Source organism: Drosophila sulfurigaster, chromosome 3 (genome assembly GCF_023558435.1).
Source record: "Drosophila sulfurigaster albostrigata strain 15112-1811.04 chromosome 3, ASM2355843v2, whole genome shotgun sequence".
Classification (NCBI taxonomy): Eukaryota; Metazoa; Arthropoda; class Insecta; order Diptera; family Drosophilidae; genus Drosophila; species Drosophila sulfurigaster.
Window position 1 is genome coordinate 16,429,926 of NC_084883.1, and position 22,036 is coordinate 16,451,961.

At 39.1% G+C, this 22,036-nt stretch overlaps 9 protein-coding genes across 13 annotated transcripts; 4 read left to right on the forward strand and 5 right to left on the reverse strand.

The window, feature by feature from the left end:
• Positions 1-177: 177 nt before the first annotated feature.
• LOC133840857 (uncharacterized) lies at positions 178-1,390 on the reverse strand. Of its 2 annotated transcripts, none has more exons than XM_062272983.1 (2): positions 1,253-1,390; positions 178-1,189 (listed from the first exon to the last, which is right to left on the reverse strand). In XM_062272983.1, exon 2 carries the CDS (start codon positions 1,099-1,101, stop codon positions 346-348), a length of 756 nt encoding a protein of 251 aa, XP_062128967.1. In that variant the 5' UTR covers positions 1,102-1,189; positions 1,253-1,390; the 3' UTR covers positions 178-345. The 2 variants fall into 2 exon arrangements, with proteins under 2 accessions (XP_062128967.1, XP_062128968.1); XM_062272984.1 differs by having other exon boundaries at positions 178-1,194; positions 1,253-1,382.
• Positions 1,391-1,422: 32 nt separating this feature from the next.
• Positions 1,423-2,314, forward strand: LOC133840859 (protein MIX23). Its single transcript, XM_062272985.1, has 4 exons — positions 1,423-1,563; positions 1,631-1,777; positions 1,845-1,967; positions 2,027-2,314. The coding sequence occupies exons 1-4, from the start codon at positions 1,528-1,530 to the stop codon at positions 2,126-2,128; spliced, it is 408 nt and encodes a 135-aa protein (XP_062128969.1). The 5' UTR covers positions 1,423-1,527; the 3' UTR covers positions 2,129-2,314.
• A 29-nt stretch (positions 2,315-2,343) lies between these two features.
• Positions 2,344-2,578, reverse strand: LOC133840860 (DNA repair protein SWI5 homolog). Its single transcript, XM_062272986.1, has one exon. It carries the CDS (start codon positions 2,557-2,559, stop codon positions 2,344-2,346), a length of 216 nt encoding a protein of 71 aa, XP_062128970.1. The 5' UTR covers positions 2,560-2,578.
• A 68-nt stretch (positions 2,579-2,646) lies between these two features.
• Positions 2,647-6,522, forward strand: LOC133840855 (importin subunit alpha-7). Its single transcript, XM_062272981.1, has 5 exons — positions 2,647-2,760; positions 3,656-4,381; positions 4,450-4,713; positions 4,774-5,273; positions 5,342-6,522. The coding sequence occupies exons 2-5, from the start codon at positions 3,684-3,686 to the stop codon at positions 5,524-5,526; spliced, it is 1,647 nt and encodes a 548-aa protein (XP_062128965.1). The 5' UTR covers positions 2,647-2,760; positions 3,656-3,683; the 3' UTR covers positions 5,527-6,522.
• A 103-nt stretch (positions 6,523-6,625) lies between these two features.
• Positions 6,626-8,684, forward strand: LOC133840856 (uncharacterized). Its single transcript, XM_062272982.1, has 4 exons — positions 6,626-6,992; positions 7,188-7,415; positions 7,479-8,167; positions 8,242-8,684. The coding sequence occupies exons 1-4, from the start codon at positions 6,782-6,784 to the stop codon at positions 8,614-8,616; spliced, it is 1,503 nt and encodes a 500-aa protein (XP_062128966.1). The 5' UTR covers positions 6,626-6,781; the 3' UTR covers positions 8,617-8,684.
• A 440-nt stretch (positions 8,685-9,124) lies between these two features.
• Positions 9,125-12,442, reverse strand: LOC133840180 (probable cytochrome P450 305a1). Its single transcript, XM_062271870.1, has 2 exons — positions 12,237-12,442; positions 9,125-10,759 (listed from the first exon to the last, which is right to left on the reverse strand). Exons 1-2 carry the CDS (start codon positions 12,328-12,330, stop codon positions 9,336-9,338), a joined length of 1,518 nt encoding a protein of 505 aa, XP_062127854.1. The 5' UTR covers positions 12,331-12,442; the 3' UTR covers positions 9,125-9,335.
• A 423-nt stretch (positions 12,443-12,865) lies between these two features.
• Positions 12,866-14,953, reverse strand: LOC133840181 (protein cycle). Of its 2 annotated transcripts, none has more exons than XM_062271872.1 (5): positions 14,787-14,953; positions 14,395-14,469; positions 13,849-14,297; positions 13,369-13,795; positions 12,866-13,298 (listed from the first exon to the last, which is right to left on the reverse strand). In XM_062271872.1, exons 1-5 carry the CDS (start codon positions 14,798-14,800, stop codon positions 13,037-13,039), a joined length of 1,227 nt encoding a protein of 408 aa, XP_062127856.1. In that variant the 5' UTR covers positions 14,801-14,953; the 3' UTR covers positions 12,866-13,036. The 2 variants fall into 2 exon arrangements, with proteins under 2 accessions (XP_062127856.1, XP_062127855.1); XM_062271871.1 differs by having other exon boundaries at positions 13,849-14,315.
• Positions 14,954-15,069: 116 nt separating this feature from the next.
• Positions 15,070-16,791, reverse strand: LOC133840183 (acidic fibroblast growth factor intracellular-binding protein). Its single transcript, XM_062271874.1, is given in 9 exon segments — positions 15,070-15,242; positions 15,304-15,558; positions 15,619-15,719; positions 15,778-15,861; positions 15,863-15,911; positions 15,974-16,081; positions 16,150-16,468; positions 16,534-16,612; positions 16,675-16,791. Coding segments are annotated over 9 exon segments (1,077 nt in total). The 5' UTR covers positions 16,678-16,791; the 3' UTR covers positions 15,070-15,163.
• A 335-nt stretch (positions 16,792-17,126) lies between these two features.
• Positions 17,127-22,019, forward strand: LOC133840179 (deformed epidermal autoregulatory factor 1). Of its 3 annotated transcripts, none has more exons than XM_062271869.1 (4): positions 17,127-17,497; positions 18,581-19,418; positions 20,405-21,036; positions 21,110-22,019. In XM_062271869.1, the coding sequence occupies exons 1-4, from the start codon at positions 17,420-17,422 to the stop codon at positions 21,278-21,280; spliced, it is 1,719 nt and encodes a 572-aa protein (XP_062127853.1). In that variant the 5' UTR covers positions 17,127-17,419; the 3' UTR covers positions 21,281-22,019. The 3 variants fall into 3 exon arrangements, with proteins under 3 accessions (XP_062127853.1, XP_062127851.1, XP_062127852.1); XM_062271867.1 differs by having other exon boundaries at positions 17,128-17,703; XM_062271868.1 differs by having other exon boundaries at positions 17,128-17,703; positions 18,581-19,409.
• Positions 22,020-22,036: the final 17 nt, after the last annotated feature.

The window sequence follows — 22,036 nt, forward strand, 5'->3', positions numbered from 1 at the left end:
AAAAAAAAAGAAATAATCGATTTACTTGATCGATTCCAAATCGAATCATTGGCACCTTTAGTTAGCTGGGATACAGTAGTTATTGGTAGAAAAAAGTTACCTACCCCATTATCGAAATGGGAATTTGTTTTACATGTTGACGTAGAGCGGAATCAATTGAACAAATGAATGCAACAGTTTTGTCAGGTGGGAAGTAATTGTCTTTCCAAGACTACAATTCTATATTTATGCCTTGCTTAACAGCGACCAGAGAATTGATCAAATAAATATGTACATTATTTACATACGCGTATAATATATAATTATCCTATATAAGTATTAATATATTCATATGTATGGAGCTCATCATTCGGTTACCGACGGCACCGTATTCAGCGTTAAACGCCTTAAACGCCCCAGTACAAATATCTCATCAATAGCTCTTTTGGCATAGAATTTTTGATCTTCCGTCAGCTTGCGATATTCCAGTGACCATGTTTGAGCATATATTGCAGACTCCTCGGCCCCGCTTACATCGTGGGAAACAAAGACATCTGAGAGGCGAGAGCTAGAATTTGGAAAGCCAGTTGCACTCGCATTGAGTGAATCATCATTGCTTTTAGACTGTTGGGCATCATTAGCACCAGTTGACTCGGCTGCAGCTGCAGCACCTCGAAGTGCAATAAACGCAGCCACATCCGTCGGAGTGGGTTTCTTATCTATCTCCTCCGGCATTGATTGGGCTTCCGAACTCTCTTCGTTATCCACTTTAAGTTCGGCCTCAGCCTCCAATAAAATGTCGCCAACTGTCATCTCACCATCAGCGTCCTTGAACCATTCCTTTGTATTATTGGCATCGGCATATCCATTGCAATACGCTTGTTTCTTAAGGTATTGCAAGTGGCATTTGTGGCGTCGCAAATTGGTTGTGGACTTGTGTGTGAAGGACATTATATTTTTGCAACCAATGCAAAACAGGACATGTTCCAATATACTGCCGTCGTCTTTTTCAATCTTGCGATACACGCGCCACACAGTACTGCGTGTGCTTTTATCGTTGGTTGCCAGTTTATAGATGCCATTCTCAATTTTATCCCGTATGTCTTCGTGTTTGGCTGCCATTTCTCATGGCCTTGTTCCCGTGTTTTGTTTGTTATTTTAATAAACTTTTGTTATTATTCCTTCCACCCACTATCAGCGTGACCGCAACCTAAGCTTTGAATTATACCGAAAACAATACAACAATATGCCATATTTTTCGGTATCCTCTTACCAATCGATTAATAACAATTTCACTGATGCAGTAGTTGTAAAATATTATTAAAAAACTTTGATTTCTGACAAAGAATAAAATCATTCAGCAAAAATTAAATTTCACTACTTTTTGCTCATTTCCGTTGCTTACTCAAAAAAATAAGATCGATACTTTTGATGTTTTTTTCTGAACATATAATGTGGCAACGCTTTTAAGAGGCACATTGCGCCGGCAAAATATACATGTATATTTTTGTTTTTTATTAATTTAATTGAAGATATTGCATTATTAAAATGGCTGTTTACTGCTTTGATTTTCTGGGCTTCCAGGTAAGGGAAAAGATACTAAAAATATTGCAAATTCTCCACCAATTAATCATATGGCACCTGCAATTAGGAGACCCTCAAAAAGATGCGAGATGTAGATGATAAAATTATATACGCTCTCAATGCACTTCCAACGGAGTCGTTCAAGGGTCAAGTGAATAGTGAGAGTACGTGCCGGGATCTGTACGCCAAGCTCCAGCAATCCCATCTTTCTAGGGTAAATTTCCATATGAAATAGTCATTAAATTAAAGCAACTCTCAATAATGACATTTAAACCCGGCAGCAAACAAACATACGCAATTGCATAACTTTGTCAGCAACAACGCTGAAGAATCTACGCGAACAACGGGAATCAAATCCCAACGATGTGGAGACTGATAGCAAATTTAAGGCTGAACAACGAAAGGTACAATTATTTTAAGTTGCATGGCTAGACAAACTAATAATATATTCGAATTTTGCTAGTTGAGAGTACTCCAAGCCGAGCTTAACGTCGAGGATATTATAAAGGAGCGAACATACAAGGCATTTAATGAGCGTTGCAGATCATATTTCCATGCTGAATAAAGAACTTGGGCTAGCTGCAAGCACATAAACAACTAAGCGTTTCGATGCCGTAAATTGTTTAGTTTTAAGTGAAATTATTAGTTTTATACAGACACAGGTACTGCCAAGAAAATTGTTAATAACTAAATGCTGTTTATTAGCAATTGGTTACTTTATTTTTGAAAAGAAATTCAACAAAATATCGTATGTACATATGTATGTTTATCTTGTTCTGGTTACTCATCCTTTGGCAGATTATATATTTTGTACATTTCTTGCACTGGTAATCCTTTTGCTTGGGCCAAGGCTCCTAGTACGATTTCGGTAGCGTCCTTAAGGTCGTTGTATTGATGTAAAAGCTGCATGTGCTTTTGTTTTTGTTTTTCCTCAATTACGGATAGATTTGTTAATTGCTCATTGGCATTTTGATGTTGATTCTTAGAATTGTTCATTGTTGGCGCTGCGTTTTGAGAAATTGCCTGTTGCTATCGATATCGGTATCGAAAGTAATCAAGTTGCACAATCAGCTGTGAGTTGTGAAATTAGTCTGGCAACATTATACGCCCAACTAAAAAACGTGTGGCGTATCGTGACTAAAATTTGCATTTGTGTTTCGTACTATTAATAGACGCATCAAATTGGCAGATACACAGGTAAACTAATAACAAATTGTGCTAACACTATGCATTCATGGTAAACGATACGAATTAAAGAAATAGTGAAATTATCAGCAAAAAAGTGAGAGCATGAAGCAATTGCTGACGCTGACCTAAGCCCATCGCACACACACGCACACAAATGCGTATATTTGTATATACATGCGAGTGTGTACATATGTATTTACAATTAGAATGTGAAAGTATTGTCGATGTGCAACTAAAATGAATTCGTAATGTTCTTATAAAGTATTCAACTCATATACCATTGATAGCACATTACGCACAGATTAATATTACGTTAGCAGGTGCATGAGTTGACAACCCTAAGTGAATGTATCAAAAAGTGCATAGTAAAAGTGAAGTGCGAGGAGTGGTCGACTTTGCTATACTCTACACATCAAATGGTTTTAATAATAAAATCAGTCTCTGACCGTATCAGTCACAAATGATAATTCTCAAACTCGATAAGTTGTAAAAATAAATAAATAAAGAAAAGTAAAGTCTAAATAACTATCAGTATAAAACAAACTTAATAAAGAAATTTCTAATAATCAACCCTAGTTTGCCAAATTTTTAATTATGTGTATTGTACATTCGGGCGTGTAAACTGTCAAGTTAATGAATTACAACAGGTAATAAACAAATTGCATTTATATTTGTGATTCAGATTACTGACCAAATTGTATGATAGTGATCGTTGTATAATATCATGCATACTACATATGATTCAATACTTTTGCATTTTACATCCCAATCTAAAATTAATCTTAGCAGAGTAGGCGTATAGTAGTTAAGAAACTTGCCTTCTACTCTTTGTGATTATATTTATTTTTCTAAAAATTGTTATTATATTGATAAATTATTTTTCAATTTTGGATTTAATTTCTAGCATTGCTAACATTGAAAATAAAGACATAATGTCATCCTCGACCACACACAAACAACGTTATAAAAATGCCGCTCTGGACTCAACAGAGATGCGGCGGCGTCGTGAAGAGGTCGGTATACAGTTGCGTAAAACGAAGCGCGAACAACAGCTGTCGAAGAGACGTAACGTTTTCCTGGATCCAACGCCGTCCGGTGTCGAGGGCGGCAGCACCAACAGTGGTGATCTGCATACCAGCGATATGCATATGGCCGATAGCACAAGCCAGGGCGGCATGCCATCGCAGGCTGAGTTGGATATCGGCGGGGTTGGCGGTCAATCGATAATTAGCGCCGAAATGATTCAAATGTTGTATAGCGATAAGGAGAGCGATCAATTGGAGGCAACACAAACGTTTCGCAAGCTCTTATCCCGTGATCCCAATCCGCCCATCGAGGAGGTTATACAAAAGGATATTGTGCCGCAATTTGTGACATTTTTGCGCAACAACACAAATGCAACGCTTCAGTTTGAGGCCGCCTGGACGCTGACAAACATTGCATCGGGTACCTCGCAACAGACAAAGATTGTGATTGAGGCTGGTGCTGTGCCCATATTCATAGAATTGCTCTCGAGTCCTCATGACGATGTCCAGGAGCAAGCTGTCTGGGCATTGGGCAACATTGCCGGCGATTCAGCAACGTGTCGTGATCATCTGCTTAACTCAGGCATTTTAATGCCACTCTTGCAGTAAGTGTTTTCTTGGGGATTTACATAGTATTTTTTTTTATAGCTAATGTCGAGCATTTCTTTCGCAGTGTTTTAAGTCATTCGGAACGCATAACCATGATAAGAAATGCAGTTTGGACGCTCTCAAACTTGTGCCGTGGCAAAAATCCGCCAGCTGATTTCTCGAAAATCGTGCACGGCTTGCCAATATTGGCACGCCTACTCGACTACACCGATGTGGAGGTGCTGAGCGACACGTGTTGGGCCATCAGTTATTTGTCGGATGGACCCAATGATAAAATCCAGGCTGTCATTGATGCGGGCGTTTGTCGGCGTCTCGTCGAGCTACTATTGTGAGTTATCTTTTAATATGATGGAAAAGACCAAATAATCATCAATCATTATTATTATAGGCATCCACAACAGAACGTTAGCACGGCAGCTCTACGCGCTGTGGGCAACATTGTGACCGGCGATGATCAACAGACGCAAACCATATTGAGCCACAATGCCTTGCCGTGCATCAGTCATTTGCTGTACTCGCCGGTCGAAACGATTAAGAAAGAATCGTGCTGGACCATATCGAATATTGCTGCTGGCAATCGAGAACAGATTCAGGCAATCATCAGTGCCAATATATTTCCGCAATTGATGAACATCATGCAAACGGCCGATTTTAAGACGCGCAAAGAGGCCGCATGGGCCATAACGAATGCCACAAGTAGTGGTACCTCGGAACAGATTCATTATTTGGTTAAGATCGGCTGTGTACCGCACATGTGCAATTTCCTCACTGTTGTCGATGCGGATATTATTCAGGTGGCATTGAATGCACTCGAAAACATTCTGAAAGCTGGTGAAAAGTTTCAAGTACGACCAAATCCCTATGCCATCGCCATCGAGGAGTGCGGCGGTAAGTTGCAGGCTTTGTGATAAACAAGAAAAACTTGTTAAATTAACATGTAATTTTCTTAATTACAGGTCTGGATAAGATCGAGTATCTGCAGGCGCATGAGAATCGCGACATTTATCATAAATCATTCTACATTATTGAGCAGTACTTTGGCAACGAGGAGGAAGACACTCGAGTGGCGCCCGTTGCGGGCAGTCAACAGTACGAGTTCAATCCGCCGCACAACATACCCGATGCTGGCTTCAATTTCTAGCATGACAATGACAAAACACAACAGCAACAGATACATACAGACTATATAGACAAATGGGTAACTATTGTGCGCATTTCAGCAATCTGATTCTGAATGTGCGTGTGTATCACATCCTATGCACGGGTAGAGACGACAGGCACTGTGCAGTCATTAGCATTTTAAGTGTCACTTAGGCCCGACATTTGTTTCACGTTGTTCATTTGTTTGCCCCGCTTTTGTTACATACTCTTAACGATTATTTGTATAATTACGATTATTATTATTATTATTTGCGATATTGGAAAAGTCGATGTGAGGTCTAGGACCATCTTAAATCTTGTATTTTAAACCCAAATAATTTTCACACCCAGCGTATGTATGTGTGTGTGTGTTTGTGTGCATATAGACCAAACAAACAAGATCGAGTTATATAGCTAGCTACATTTTCATATAGTATATCTAATGAATTCCTAATGGTTGTAAATATTTTCATGAGGCATGCATACGCACATCATATATATACATACATACATATAGAAATATATATTATTTGATTTGATTATGTACATAGTATGTTGTGTGCAGCAAAGTTAATTGCGTTAGAAGCCGGCTTTGGTGTTGTTATCTATACATATTACAATATGTATACTTTCATCTATATTTTGTTACAACAATTAACAATTCGTTTAAGCTTAAAACGTAAATTATTAGTTTTATTTGAATTTGGCACTCAATAAAGAGCAAGCATCCGACCTGAAATATTTTAAGAATATATTTGAGATTTGCACATTTGCACGCGTTATGTGTTGGACATTTTTTAGATTTGATCTCAAAATTTCGTTATTTTTGATATCCCGTAATTATTATGCGAAAGGAAATGCCCAAAGACCTCAACAACAAAAAAAAAGAGTTTCGAAAACAAAACAAACTAACTCACACACTAAACTACAAACATAGAAATCATTAAGCGAATATTTATTTTTAAGAGTCGAATAAATCATTTACAGACACATTAAACTGCAATTTATTTCAATAATTCGATTACTATGATCGATTGCCAAATAGACTAATCGATCTAGACTGATAAATTTTGCTATTTATTGGTATTTGCGAATTAAAAAGAAAACACGGTCACACTGTTAGTATTCAATTCGCTTACAAGTCGTGAGAATGTCGGTGCGCAGCAGCATGAATCAGGATTATACGATCATCAGCCGATGGATGCACAAAACTCGAGTGGCAAAACGCTCTTAAGGATAACGGCTCCATCACCCAAATGTATGAAGAATACATTGATTTTACAAACAACGCAGATCATTTTAAAAAGTTTATAAATTTGCTGTACGAATATTGTCCGAATCTGTCGCATGTTCGCCTGGTGTTTTCTGGCGAAATCAACGATGTCCCAGAATGTGGTCTCGTGGAAGCCGTTTTACGGTTACCAAATGTTCAGTGCTTAACCCTAATTGATGCTCCTTCAATAGCGTGTAAGTAGACCTTCATTTATAAAAAAAATGCGTCACGCTTTTTTTTATTGGTTGTGATGAAATTGGGATATACATATTTCCGTTATCAGCAGTGTGGCCAAAATGTAACGGAAAAACAATACATAACAAAAACGAAATTGGCTGCACTGATTGAGCTTAGAAACTACAAATTACAATTTTATAATTTTGTTTCAGTGTTTGAACTGCAAAATGATTCGAATCAATTGACAACATTGAATTTATGTGGCGTTGATAAGGAAATAAAGAGTTCTACAAACTCTTTAGGTGGTATACTTGGATCTATGAAAAAGCTGCATAGTTTTGTTTATAACCACAAAGACGACAACGATCAAATCGTTGAAACTTTGGCTCATTTACCAAATCTGAAAGCACTAACGTTACTATATTTGCCCCGGAGCGAATGTAAGTACTCGAAAATTAATATTACTAGAGAGCTTCTAAATTATGCTACCAATTATTTTTTAGTTTTGCAATTGAAAAAATGCAAGCAACTGGAAGTATTGTACATTTACAATACCTATGAAAAAGTCAGCACTGAAGACTTCTTAGATGTCTTCTCATCAATGAGAAATTTGCATACTTTATCAATAGTATTTTTGGAGGAGAATATGCATTTAACCAAGAAATTTTATAAATTGAGAGAGTTTTGCCCACAACTTACTTGCCTTACCCTGAATTGTTGTTTGGATAAGTTTGGAGACTTCGCAAAACTAAAATATCTGAAAATTGATGACGACGTGTGGTCGGTTCAATTGGATAAATTGTTGACAAATCTTTGCCCCATTTACGCTAAACGATTACAAATCTTGGACATAAGCAAAGCCCATGCAAATTCAACTAAATTTATGAGGCTAAAAAACTTAAAAGGGTTTCTATGTGGAAAATGTCCAAAAAGTTTTTATTCATATTTTTCGGAATTGTTGAAACTTGAATTCTTGTCTTTTGAAATATTTGAAGAAAACTTAAACCAAATCACAAAAATAATCAATTCATGCAGTCAACTGAGATATCTGCGCCTGCCCCTAAAAATTGAAGATGTTGGCGATCTGGTTAAGATTTTACCAGATATTCTATCTTGGCGTAACATTGAACCCGATAATCCATTTGTGCTGTCTCTGGGTATTGGCTCTGTAGTTGGTGAAATAGAAGATGAGGTAATGGAACCAATTGTCAATTTATTCGTAATTATAACTCTAATCTTATTTCCCAACTTATGTATGTGATTTAGCTAAAAATGCATCCACATGGGAACTTACTGCAGTTGGACTGGAATGGGAAAGTGTTTACCTCTAAGCTGAAAGAGCTAATCGCTTCGTTAGGAAGAAATGCGAATGAAGAAACTGCAATGAAAACGAAAACTATATTTCAAAATCCTTGCAAAATGGCTGGTGATGGTTTAAGCTTAGGCGATCGTTGGATGTCGAATGCCAATTACAAAATTGCTCTTAAATCGTGTAGTAAGAAATTTAGTCTGGAGTATGATGAGGAATTGATTAACAGATGCCGAAATAAGACTATTAACAATACTGATTATGAGCTATCGAACCAGATAGATGCTTTTAATTTCAAGTATCATGCTCTTGATGAACACAATGAGCTATAAGAAATGAAAATTTAATTGGTAGTTTTGTAATATTACTTTTTCTAAAACTACAGTGAAAATGGATTTTTTAATTTTAATGACACAAAATCATTCTCGAAGAGTCGAATGAACTAAATATTGTTATAAGTTATAATATTGATTGCTTGAATTACATTGGAGCTAAGTTTATTAGAATAGACTTGTGTTGAAAAAGAGTAAATTAACAATTATGATTATGTGCTTACGAGCCATATAGTTATTTATACTTTATTTTTAAGTATGAGGCTCTTAATGAACACAATGAATTATAAAGAATGAGCATTTGATTTTAAGTTTTGTAATATTCATTTTTCTGAAATTTTTCGTGAAACTTGATTCATAAGTAGAAAATCGTTTTTTTTTTTTAATTTTAATGACACTAATAAAATCATTCAATGAAGTCAAATGTACTTAATATTGGTATATTAAAGTTTATATTTAAAAAAAATAATATTCAAATTCGCAAATAAATTTCGTTTTTATTTGAACTTCGATATGTAGATCATTCAATGTAACAGTCAGTGGTGGGTGGTCGATAATTTTTAAATCGATTAAATCAGAGTTGCTGTCAACTCACTTCGTTGAAATTACAGTTACAAAATACGACCACAGTGAGTTGTTGGTTTATTGGCAATTTAAATTGAAGAATAAAAGAAAAGCTTAAATATACATACATATATTTGATGGTCATTGATCCTGATTCACTCTCGCTTGACGAACTGCACCTTGTATGGCTTGGGCGTCAGTGTGATGCCCGGTTGCAGGACGAACGATGGCGTTTCGCCCGCTGGCAACACTATGCGAAAATGCTGCACGATCCGCACCAGAAATGAGAAAATGCAAGCGCGTGCCAAGGCATCACCCAGGCAGCGGCGTCGTCCCAAACCGAATGGCATAAAATACTCATCCTTGCAACACTTGCCAGCGCCATCAATGAAACGTTCTGGGCGGAACTCATGCGGCTCCTTCCAATGCGCCTCATCCAAATGTACGGAACGCAAACTGATCAATATGGTGGCATTCCTGGGTATATCATACTGGCCCAATTTAGTATTCCACAGTGCACGGCGTGGTCCCGTTATCGGTGTGATGTGAAAGAAACGTTGCACCTCCATAATGAAGGCGTCCATGTAGTGGAAAGCTTCGCGACGACTCAAATGTGGAAAGGCATCGGTCGTTTCACTCGTGTTTGCAGCCACCTCGGCATGTAACTGCTGCTGCACATCCGGACGCATGGCCAGCACCATCAAGGCCAGATTGATGGTATTGCTGGTCGTCTGAGAGCCGGCAATAAAGAAATCCAATATGGTCATCACTAGCTGTGTCTCATTGAAGCTATTCGAGTTCTGCTTCTGCTGCTGCATCTCCAGCAAATACGCATAGATGAGATCGCTTTCAGGTAACTGCTCTCCACGCTTTTCGCACTCCAACATTCGACGTCGATGCTCGTTGATGGTCACCATGAAGAAGCCATGCAGCTCTGCATTTAGCTCCCTTATCAGATTGTAGCCGGTGCGATTGGGTGCCACATGACGCAGCCACGGAAACTGCGCCAACAGCCCGCCGCTAATGTCAAACAGCCTTGAACGACGATTCATTAGCTCCAGCAGACGATGCAATGTGCTGTCCTCGGCGTTGGCAATGCGTTCGCCCGCAATGAGACACCACAGCACATTGAGCACACTTTGGGCCAGCCAATTCACTGGCTCGATGGGCGCTGCTTGTGTGGCGCTGAGCTGCTGCAGCAACTCATCGGCCTCATGCTCGATTTGCTGCTCCATTTGACTGCGTCCGTAGCCCACGTGACGCATCTGCTTCATGGCAAAGTTGCGATGCTCATACCACAGCTGGCCATCGGTACATGTGATGCCCTTGCGCGTGCCCATGGTGCGCAGTCGCAGAAAGAAGTTGTCGGGTCGACCCTCGAACACCTCCTGCAGCTGCACCTCACGCACCAGTTCGTGACCCAGTGCTACTACCACGTACTCCTGGCCCAGCTTCAGACCAAGAAGCTGGCTTTGATAACGCTTTGACCACTGCTCGAAGAGTTTGTGCTGACCTCCAGCTGCACGCGCTTCGCGGCGGAACTGTAGCGTGTTGCCCAACCAGGGCAGGAAACCAGGACCTGGTTATGGGAAAAGACAAAGATTGAAAAGAGAAGTAAAATTAAATTAAAAGTAAAGTACATCAATTTCTAGCTTAACAGCATGAACTAAGAACGAAGCAATAATCTGCTGAACAAATAGCCTTCCAACAAAATTTGATTTTGGTTAGTTTTATATAGTACCCTAGTATAAATATTTTAATATTTTAAAAGGGCAGGATAATATTTAAAGTATTCTATTAATATTGCGCTATTAATATTGCGCACATTGCGCTTCAGGCCGAGACCCGATAAAAGGGTTGTTATGGCCATATAATAATAATAATAATATTAATATAAAACTCTATGTTTTGATTGAGAGAGACGGAATTCTTAAAATTTTTTCCCAACCAAGACTACGGTGGCAAGTTGAAATAAAAACTTTGTTATTAATTATTAATAAATTTAATAAAAATTAAATTGTTGGAAAAGCCTTTAAAAGCGTAATCCAAAGAATTTTCCCTCTTTGTCTATAAATTCAATTGTATTGTTATTATTTAAAATTTTTGATTGAAGTTGTTCTCTTTCATTATGAAAAGTAAAATTAATATAAGAATTAAAATTTAATAAAAGAAAAAATCGAATTCAAATTGATATTATTATGATAATGTAGGTGCCAGTGAAAGTTCTAGTGATAATATCTATGGCTACTACAAATTAAATTAAATGCAATCAACATTTGTTCAAGGATTACAAAGTAAATTAAATAAAAGCTCTTTATTCGCTAAGCGCGAATAAGTAGCACGTCTTACTTTAATCTTATCGCTAACACTATTTGGCACTACCGAAAATATCAGATGATCAGTAAATCAATAAATCGACTGTAAGAAATCTGTATCTAATGTGCCTGCCTTATCGATAGATGTGTTATGTGTACACCGCATGGAGTAGTTAGTTTTAAGTTTTTCTTTAAATAGAATAATATAATTATGTTGATTAATTCAGTTGTATCTCGTAAGTTGCATAACCAGACTTGGAAAATGCATATGTAAATCAGTTGGGCGACGAGACACCTACTCGAAATGGTCTGACGAGGTGTCACCCATTAAATGGGGTATAATGTGTGACAATTTTATCAATGGAAAATCTAATTGGAATGCAACACGCGTCTCGTTTACAGTCGTCGTTGTGGGCTGCGGCCAGTTGACCATTTCCAGTTGGATTTGTGCTGGCCAATAGGAAACCCTGAACTAAACTGAACTGATTTGGGAAGGGAGCGTGGGGCAGGTCGAGGGGACAAGCCGTATTCAATTACTCTAAACGATCTTTTATTTTTATTAACTCGAAACCTGTTGCAAAACTTTAAATAAACAATTAAAAAAAAAGACGAATTTGTTTCGCTGTTTGAATATTACTTAATTTTAGCACTGCAAGAATTTGCTGACTCAAGGCAGCTCATTGAAAAAACTTAATAAACTGAATGAATTGATTGAATGAATAGGATTCAATTGGCACTCACCTGGTGGAAAATTCTTGGGGCGTCGCATGGATTTGACCAGCGAATATATGAGAAAGCCAACGAGAATCGTGGCCAAAAAGATGAGGGCGCTCATCTTGTACGAAACGAATTACAAAAGTATCCAATTGAAAAAATCAAATTAGAATCACAGCAACTTCACAACACGTCCGCACGCCTCGCTTACACTATGCCAACTGAACGCGAGTCCAAATGGATATGCACAAGCACGAGCACGAGCGTGAGCGCACGAATACGCGCGAGCGCAGAGACTCACACATACACATGCACACTACTGTGGCCGGCTTTCATGTGTATGTGGGTCCATTCATTGTACGATAAAAGAGCGAAAGCAACAAAAACGCAGCTGATAAAAACAAATGCCGAGAACTATTTTTGATAACTGTTTAAAAAGAAGAGTGAAGAGAGAGAGAGAGAGCACATTCACTCTCTTAAATGAAGCAGAAGGAAAATGAAATATAACTTCCTAAGCATGATCTCAAAAATTAGAAAACTTAGCAAGTTTGAAAATTGTGCATTCTTATACATATTTGATTGTAAAAGTGAAAGAGTAAATTATTTTCCAAAATTATATCATAAAATACAATTATCATAAAATAAAGAATTTTTGTTTAAAAGTTGTATATTTTTGACTTTATTTTGAATACAGGAATTAATGAGTCTCTATTTACACACAAAAATTCATCGAACGTGGAATGTAAACTAAGGAAAGGGAATTTGTATGAAAAATATCATTTGAGAACCAAGTAAAAAAGGAAGATGCTTGGAATCAATGAATATTCTTAAAGGAATACCGAATTTTTGGCAATTATATAGTCGATATCATTTGTCCAGGGATTCTTGAAAGCTCGCCATTCGCTCTGCAGCTGAATATAACCATTATCCTTGCAACGAAAGCGATAAACCTGTGTGGTCACCTTCTCCTGCACCTGCATGACCATTTTGTGGGATTCGACCAAAGCGGAGATGTCCTCGTTGTGAAAATACTCGTAAAAACTGGTGCCCAATATTTCCTGAGGCAGAAAACCAATTACCAGTGTGGCACTAAGAAGTTAGTAAGCAAACTTATTTGATCAGCTGCATAAATATGGAGAAAACAAGTTGCTCAACCTACCGTTGGTCAATGAACAGGAACTTGCCCTCAGACGAATGACGGGATATGAAGAGCACATGTCTGATGTTAGGTTGATTATCCAGGGACGAGGGCATGTTGGAGTGCAGGACATTGGTGGGCGTGCGTCCAATGGCCACAAGGCAGGAGAGATTCGTTGTCTGATCGTCGGTGTCGCCGTCCTGATCCTCATCCTTGATGGGTGTCCATGATTTCAGGTAACCGGTGCACTGTATAACCTGATACTTGTGATCCATGCTCAGCTTGGATTTGCGTTTCGTGGAGCTGCGTGAACTGGACGATGTGTCCGATTCCTCTTTGATTTGATTGTTCGTCGCACGCAGTTTCATACGACAGAAAAAGGAGCGACGTGCTCCCGGGCAAAGCCGACATAGGCTTTGCGGCACATCTGTCTTAACCGGTAACATGGCTGAGGGAAGAGTTCAATTAGAGATTACTTTGAAGAAGAATTTACCTACTTACTTTTGGCATCGATGAGACGCTCGCGCGGACACTGTTCCAGCGATGAGAGCTGTTCCTTCACTTTGCCAATATCCTTGGGGTGCAGCACATCAAACCAACTCTGGCCCAGCAGATCGGATTGTGTGCAATTCAAGACACTCGACACCGAATCAGAGACATAGAGAATGCGTCCACGATCACAGCCCACCACAAAAACGAATCCTTCCGATGCCTGCAGTATGATCATCTTGAGTTCCTGATCCGATAGAAAACTGGGTCTATAGTCGCCGCCATTGTAGGGATGGAGACTGCCGCGTATGCCACGCAGATGTTGCACAGCCATGCGCAGCACGGTGAGTTTGTCCAGCTTGCGTTGCATGGCATAGCACATGGGTATCATCGAGGAGAGCTCATTGATATATGTGTTCATTTTATCGCGTCGCCGCTTCTCAATCTCGCTGTGATTTTGCCTAAGAAATGGATATAACCTTTGGTTATTTGAACACTACTGTTATTATACGTTTATCAACATTTGCAGCACTCAATTTGTTCATCATGGTCTCATACTTGCGATTCTCATCCGATGTGCGCGCCGATTTCTCATCATCATAAGTATCATCTTCCAACTCCTCCAGATTTTCACTGCAAATGCAAAACAAACCATTAACATGCAAATTTAACATTCATGTTAAGTGGCTCTGTTATGTGAGGGTAGCTTCATATGTTAACTGTCAATAACATTAACATATCGTATTGGAATCGCAAACCACCCCAATTATAATAATGAGGCAACTGTTGCTGCCACAACCACTCGACAAACACATGTAAACCACTTGCATATGTGTGTGTGTGCGTGTAAGTGTGCATTTGTGTGGGCAGCTCGCACACACACACAAACACATATGCAAGTTTAGATATTAGAATATTTGCAATTAATCTGCGAATTGCACTGCACTCACCAAAACTCTTGCATAACTTTACAACCCACAATTGCACGCAATTATTTATTATTTGAAACTTGTTTTGTTTTTATTTGTTGTTTACAAACAGTTGCAAGTACCGACAGCAGCAAATAAACACGAACTCGACAATTGACAAAAGTATCTGCAATCTAACCAACTGTCTAGTCGAGCTTTTCCTGTTGAAGCTTTAGCGCATGTCTGGTCACACTAAGCGGCGTTGCATCGAAAGCTCACTGCACTCGGTGTGTAGCTTATTTTGTATTTTGCTTTTGCTTTTGTTTTTGGGTCAAATTTGTTTTTTTATTCTAAATGTAATTTTATGCTAAAATAAATATACAACAAATTATATACAAATAGAAAAACACAAAGCTTAACTATATATGATACATTTTATCTAAACATATGGTTATGACCTGCATATAACGATCCCACAGACAACGCGTCTCCTGATCTCTGCAAGGCAAATAATAGTTTAATTAGTTATACATAGTTACACTGAATCTTATTAGCTTACCGGGATATTTCCAAGTCCAGGACGCTTTGCGTTATGGAAGAAAGAAATTTGTTGACCTGATCGTGATTCCAACCATTCTGACGCCAAGGCTCTACTAATTTCTCGCAGAGATCAACGAACAAATCGCGTAGTTCACGATTACGATGCAGATTGCAAGCGATAGTGATAAGAGCTCGCCAATAAGATCGAAAATTGCCATCCAACTCGTGAAAAGCACGCTCTAGCAGCACCGGCTTCAGTCGCAAACAAACCAGGCTGCAATCGACCATTATTAATGTATATATATATAATATTTATATTCCTTAAATTGCTCACTGTTTGATCTCCTTTTCCTTGTCCAGCAAGCAGCGAAGTTCACGCAAATCAAGTAGAAATTCCTTGTCCATTTCCGTATCGTAATACTCAGGACCCGTGTGCTATTATAAAAAAAAATACGTTACATATTACAGTTTTCCCGAATTTAACACTATGTACTTGATAGGTATATGTCCAATAAATCATTATCGAGTGGGAGCAGGTTAGCAAATCGCTAAAACTCAAGTACTGCAGTTTCTTTTTTTGACGTCTCAAAACGCAGGCAAGCCAGAAACACAATACATGCATATTTTCTGCAATTATCATAAATGAACATGTAATATATATATATTAATACTATCAGTAGATGATTTACTTGGCCAGTTCGTTGGATATGAAGAAATGTTGCTTTATATTGTTGGTCAGAGTTCCTGGCAGTTCCTCCACAGCCCTGAAGATGCGCTTCACATTATCAAATTGACGACTATTAGAGGAAAATAACGATATAAAGAAAGTCCTGGAAACAATAGAAAACACTATCTCTATACTTGCCGACAAGATTTGAGTTTCACACAAGTTTTCTCGCCGACCTCATCAAGATCCTTACGATAGCGCGAAGTTAGCTTCTTGCCCAAAATTTCACGGGCCACAACATCATCAATAGAATAATATTTCTCGATGATCAAATCACGCGTATGCGGTTCCAGTTGGAAACACGATTGTTCCATCAATTTGGTGGGTGCATGCAAGTATAGTTCAATCAGCGAATATGTGCGATAATGATCCAAGACATCTGACGCAATTAGATCAATGGGCGCTCCCATCGAATGCCCAAATCCCTTTTGTTTCAAATAACATACTGCTTCACTAGCTGTTGAATTGAGGTAACAATATGAGAATGAGTAAGGTCACAAAAAGGCGTGGATAAAAACCTACATGAGAAGCCTTCAATCCATAGTTGATAAATTTCTGGATCCACCAGCGTGTAGTTGCTTATAAACACGTCCACATCTGCCTAATAACGTATATTAATTATTAATTTTTGTAAACATTAAGCTGATTAGAAAAAGACCTCACCATGTTTGTTTGTTATTATTAGATTATGTATCGAATACAGTTGGGAACAAGTTCGATAAGACATTGCATTTGAAGTAGCGATACATTTCGATAAATTTAAAAAAATGTTAATTTAATTAAATAAATATTGCATGCGCATACTTGTATAATTAGCGTAATGCTGTCACAATAACATTAATATAACAGATGTGTTAACATTCGATAAATGTTTGCACGCTAGCGCATGCCGCAAATAATTAAATTTATATTCCTCAAATAAACGAATTGCACTATTATTTTTAATAAAATTATTTCATATTATATATTAATTTATTTTATTACTTAAACTTTATTTATATAATTTTTCCAATTAAATAATAGATTTTGTTTACTTTTTTCGATATGAATTGAACTAAAAACTCATCGAATAAATTGATCGAGTAGTGAAATTTTTTTTGCTCAACTATCGGCCATATCGATACATCGGTGTGTTTCTTATATCGCTGAGGATATCAACTTTTAAGAAATGTAAAAATGTAAATTGCAACATATAAATTAACTGTAAATAGCCAAAGGCAACGTGCATACAATACGGATATCAGTGTAAATTCTGTGCGCGCCAATAAATTGGGAACGCAACAAGAAGAGCCGCAACAATAACAACAACAAAACCAACGACAAACAGACACACATCGTTGTCGTTTGTAGTCGTCGTCGCTGTCGTTTGTAGTCGTAGTCGTACACCAATTGCAATTGCAACAATTCGATGAACAACTTTACATTCATATCCAACAAACAACAACAACAGCAGCCGCAGCAGCAGCAACAACAACAACAGCAAAAGGCAAGCAATAAAAACAGAAGAGCAAGAAGAAGCAACAAAAATTATTATATCGCGTTGTTGTGGTGGTGCAGAATATGGAACAGGATTCCACAACTGAGCTGCATTTGAGCAGAATACGTGAAGTGAAAGATTTGGCCGCATTAACCGACGACGTGCGCGATGTTGTGAAAGAAGAGGTCATATTAGAGAATCACCATCATCATCAGGTAAATCAACACAACACCACAAAACCAACCAACTACTGAGCGCTTCCATTCAGCTCGTTCGGTTCGTTGGCGGCAAAGAGGGTGGTTCGTTTTGATTCCTTCGTATCCAACAACCACAACAACAACATATCACATCGTTTTACTCGTCTCGTTTCGTTTCGCTTCGTGTCTCTGGATGCCCGCGCAGTAAACGCGCAGTTGTCGAACGCGCTGCCTAAGCTTTTGCGTGTATGTGTGTGTCTCTGAGTGTATGTGTATGTATATTGGCTCTCTGTAGAACAAGTGGTGCGCTCGTTTGTGAGAGTGTGTGTGTGTGTGGGGGGGCGGAGAAGGCGGCGCAACAAAAATGCGCGCGATGCTTGCGCCCTACACGACCCACTAGAAAGCTAAGGCTAAAAGCCCGCCACCACCAGCAGAGCTCCACTCGCACACACACACACATACAGACGCAGAGACGCTCACCCTTCCTTTTGGCCCACAATACCATCACTACCACCAATTGTCAGACAACCCACAAGGCGCAAAAACTCCCAACACACAAAACGTCAGAATTTTGTGTGTGGCGCACAAATTGTTGTGTATACCGATTTTCATTTTTCCCATGCTGTGTTGTTTACTTACACAAACGAAATTTTCTTTTTCATTTCTCTCTTTCATGTATTATATGTGTGTGCAACAAACAAAAATCTATTCGCGAAATTCTATTAAAATACGTGCATTAAAATGATGTTGCATTAACACACAAATTCAACGACGACGAACGTCGGAACGACGAAACAACACAACCGCAACCGCAACAAAAAATACCAACAATCCTTCGGAACGCATTCGACTGCGACTCCTGCGAACTTCTGTGATGTGCGCTATGGTAATGCAGTTGGATACGAAAGTTCGCATGGTCACATCCTCCTCAAACGATAATAGCGGTAGCGGCGGCGGAGGCGGCGCTGGTGGAGCAGGAGGCGGCGGCAGTGCTGGTGGAGGAGGTGGCAACGGCGGTGGCGGTGTTGTATCAGTGCCCGTTTCCCTGCCAATTGGTTCAATGATAACTGGTACGGCCTTTAATGTGATTACGCCCGATCAGCTGCCGCACTTTAAGCCGATGCTGTGCGTCGACAACAATGGTTACCTGTCCAGCGGTGCGGTCAGCATGGGCGGTGACCTTAAAACGATTGTCATCCAGCAGCAACAGACACAACAGCAGCAGCAGCAACAGAGCGGCAACAACAATGCTGGGAACACAAATACCACCGCCACAAATACCATTGGACTGAATCACGATGGCTCTGGTAGCAATAATAGCCATGATAGCATGGGTACGCTTGACCAAACGGCCGGCGGTGGTGGCGGCGGTGGCAACGGTGTCGGCGGCGGCGTTGGCGGCAACACATCGGGCTCCACGGGCTGGGCGGAAACCACATCGAGCACCCAGCACATGGAGGTCTTCCAGATACGCTGTAAAACCACCTGCGCCGAATTGTATCGCAGCAAACTAGGATCGGGCGGTCGTGGCCGCTGCGTCAAGTACAAGGATAAATGGCATACGCCCAGCGAATTTGAGCATGTGTGTGGTCGCGGCTCGAGCAAGGATTGGAAACGTTCCATCAAATATGGCGGCAAATCGCTGCAGTCCCTCATCGATGAGGGCACGTTAACGCCGCACGCAACCAACTGCAGTTGCACAGTCTGCTGTGACGACGAAGCAGGTGAGTCAGGTGAGAGTTTGCATACATACATACGTATATCACAACATCTACGTCTACGAATGTCCTCTGTGAGGCTAACCACCTTAACCTCATTCAACTAATCCAAATCCTTTAGCTAATTGCTGATTTTTCATTTATGGCAATGCTAATGGGAGAAAAATGATTAAGCGAAGCTACTGGATTACTATTTTGAAATGGGTCTGAAAAGCTACTAGATCCTTTTAGTTTTTCGGATAATTGATGCACAAGTTAATAGATGAAGTCTAAAGAGATCCTGTGAAACTCTTGGATAATTCTTATAATTTTGAAATAGACAAAGCCACTAGATTCTTCAATTTAGATAATGTGAATGTGATGAGCGTGATGAGCGAGAAGTGCATCGATTCTTTTTTATAATGCATCAAAAGTTGATAGATCATTTTATGTTCTTTGTTAGTAACTTGATAAATCGCATATTGATTCCTTTCATTGTTTGCGAAAGCTAATAGACGCTCTCTACTTCCTTGAAGAGGGTCGAGAAATGGAATAGACTGCATAGAATAAAATTGAATAAAGTTTAGAGATATAAAAGGGAATTATTTTAATAGATGCAGTTCACATTTGTTTTCTTATTGTTAAAGAAAAAGACTATTGAGTTATAAAGACCTATTTTCTATTCTCTATTCACAGTCTTTTAAAATATTCCAATAAGCTAATGCGGCCTTTACGGTCCAAGAAATCTAATAGACTCTGTCTTCACTATCTTTCAAAAGGTTCTAATTAGCTTTACGTTATCCTATTCCTATTTATATTTAAAAGTTTATTGACTCGGTTTACTTATTTAAAAAGGGTCTCGAAATCAATTCATTTCCATTTGCACTCCAATTGGAGATGCTTTCCTAGCTACACTTGCATCTACAAGTCTATGTTCTACTGCTGTTTTCATCTATTGCCTTTACTTGCTACAATCGCTCAACATTGTAATCCGCTTTCATCATTGCAATTTCTCTTTACAGCCTCCGGCCCTGTACGTCTATTTACGCCGTATAAGCGACGAAAGCGAAATCAAACGGATCTCGATGTGGAACCGGGACCCAAACGTAAACGCAATACGCATAGCAACAATAATAATAATAACAATAATAGCAACACCAATAACAACAACACCAGCGGCAGCAGCATTAACAACAACAATGTGGACCCGACGCAAGCGGCCGCCGCCAGTGTCGTCGATGAGAACAATATGTTTCTTGCCGAGGACAATATCACGTCCAAGGATGAACCATGGGCGGCGCTCAATGACAGCTTAGACACCTCCACCGAATTGGTTGACCAAACGCAAATGGGCAATCCGTATGAGCGTGAAACGTTTGTCGTCAATATTAACGATACCGGCTCCATTGCCGTCCTGGACAGCAGTCAATCGATGAAGAACATTGAGCATGTCTATTGCACCATGGTCAAAGCGACTGGCGATTTTAAGCGACTGCTCAACGAGATGAAACAGAACTACGAGCGACGCATCGAAGTGCTGCAAAAGGAACGCGATGCGGCGGTCAGTGCGATGCGTGTCCAGGTCCACACAGACATTGATGATCCCAACATATCGGGCTCATTGCATGGCAACGAGATCATCTCAGCCAAGAAGGTATGGCTTTGGAGTATACCATTTGTCTAGCTCTGTACTAAAAGTTTTCTTTTAACATTTGTTGTTTTTTTAGTGCGCCAACTGTAATCGGGAAGCGTTGGCCGAGTGCTCGCTGTGTCGAAAGACGCCGTATTGCTCGGAGTTCTGCCAGCGTAAGGATTGGAATGCTCATCAAGTGGAGTGCGCAAGGAATCCACAAACGACAACGCAACAGGTCATGTTATTGATCGATGATCAGTCCTAAGCAACGTAACGAATTGTACATACAAATTTTACTACTAATTAAATATATGATTATGCAAGGCTCCACCCCTCCAAATCCAAATTCCAATTCGCCCTTTGACCCACGAAAAAAACCAAACCCTACAGAATAGCTAGTTCCTCCAAATCACAAGTTATCCCCTGTCCAACCAGATCCTTAGAATGCCTTTTCCCCATTAGACTTATGTCCTATAATAATGTAATTCTTAAACGTACATATTAACTACATAAATATATATGTATATATATTTATATATACATTTTACTATCGATCGTAGAGCAAACAAAAAAAAAAAGAAAAACCCAAAAACAAAAAAGGAATAAGAAACCAATAATCAGAGAGTTTGTAGCAAGCGTAAAAATCAAAGCAAGCATCGACTTGACCTAGCATAAATGGATAAAGTTTTAGCTACGATTTGATAGAATGCAACAACCACAAAAGATCCGATGAAAATCCGAAAGAAAGCAAAAACAAAAACAAAACAAAAAAAAAACAACCCAACAAAAGAAAACTTAACTTGTAATTCAATTTAAATTAAATTTATAAATAGTTGCAAAGCGCATAGCATTATAACACAACACAACCGAATGAATCCCTCTCTCCCACGTCCCCTGTCCCCCCATCGTCCTGATCCTTTTCCACAACACTTTCCTTACTGCTTGACAACTTTTTGCATAAAAGAAACTAAACAAAAAAAATACAAAAAAATTCAAAAACAAAATGAGAAAAGGAAAACCA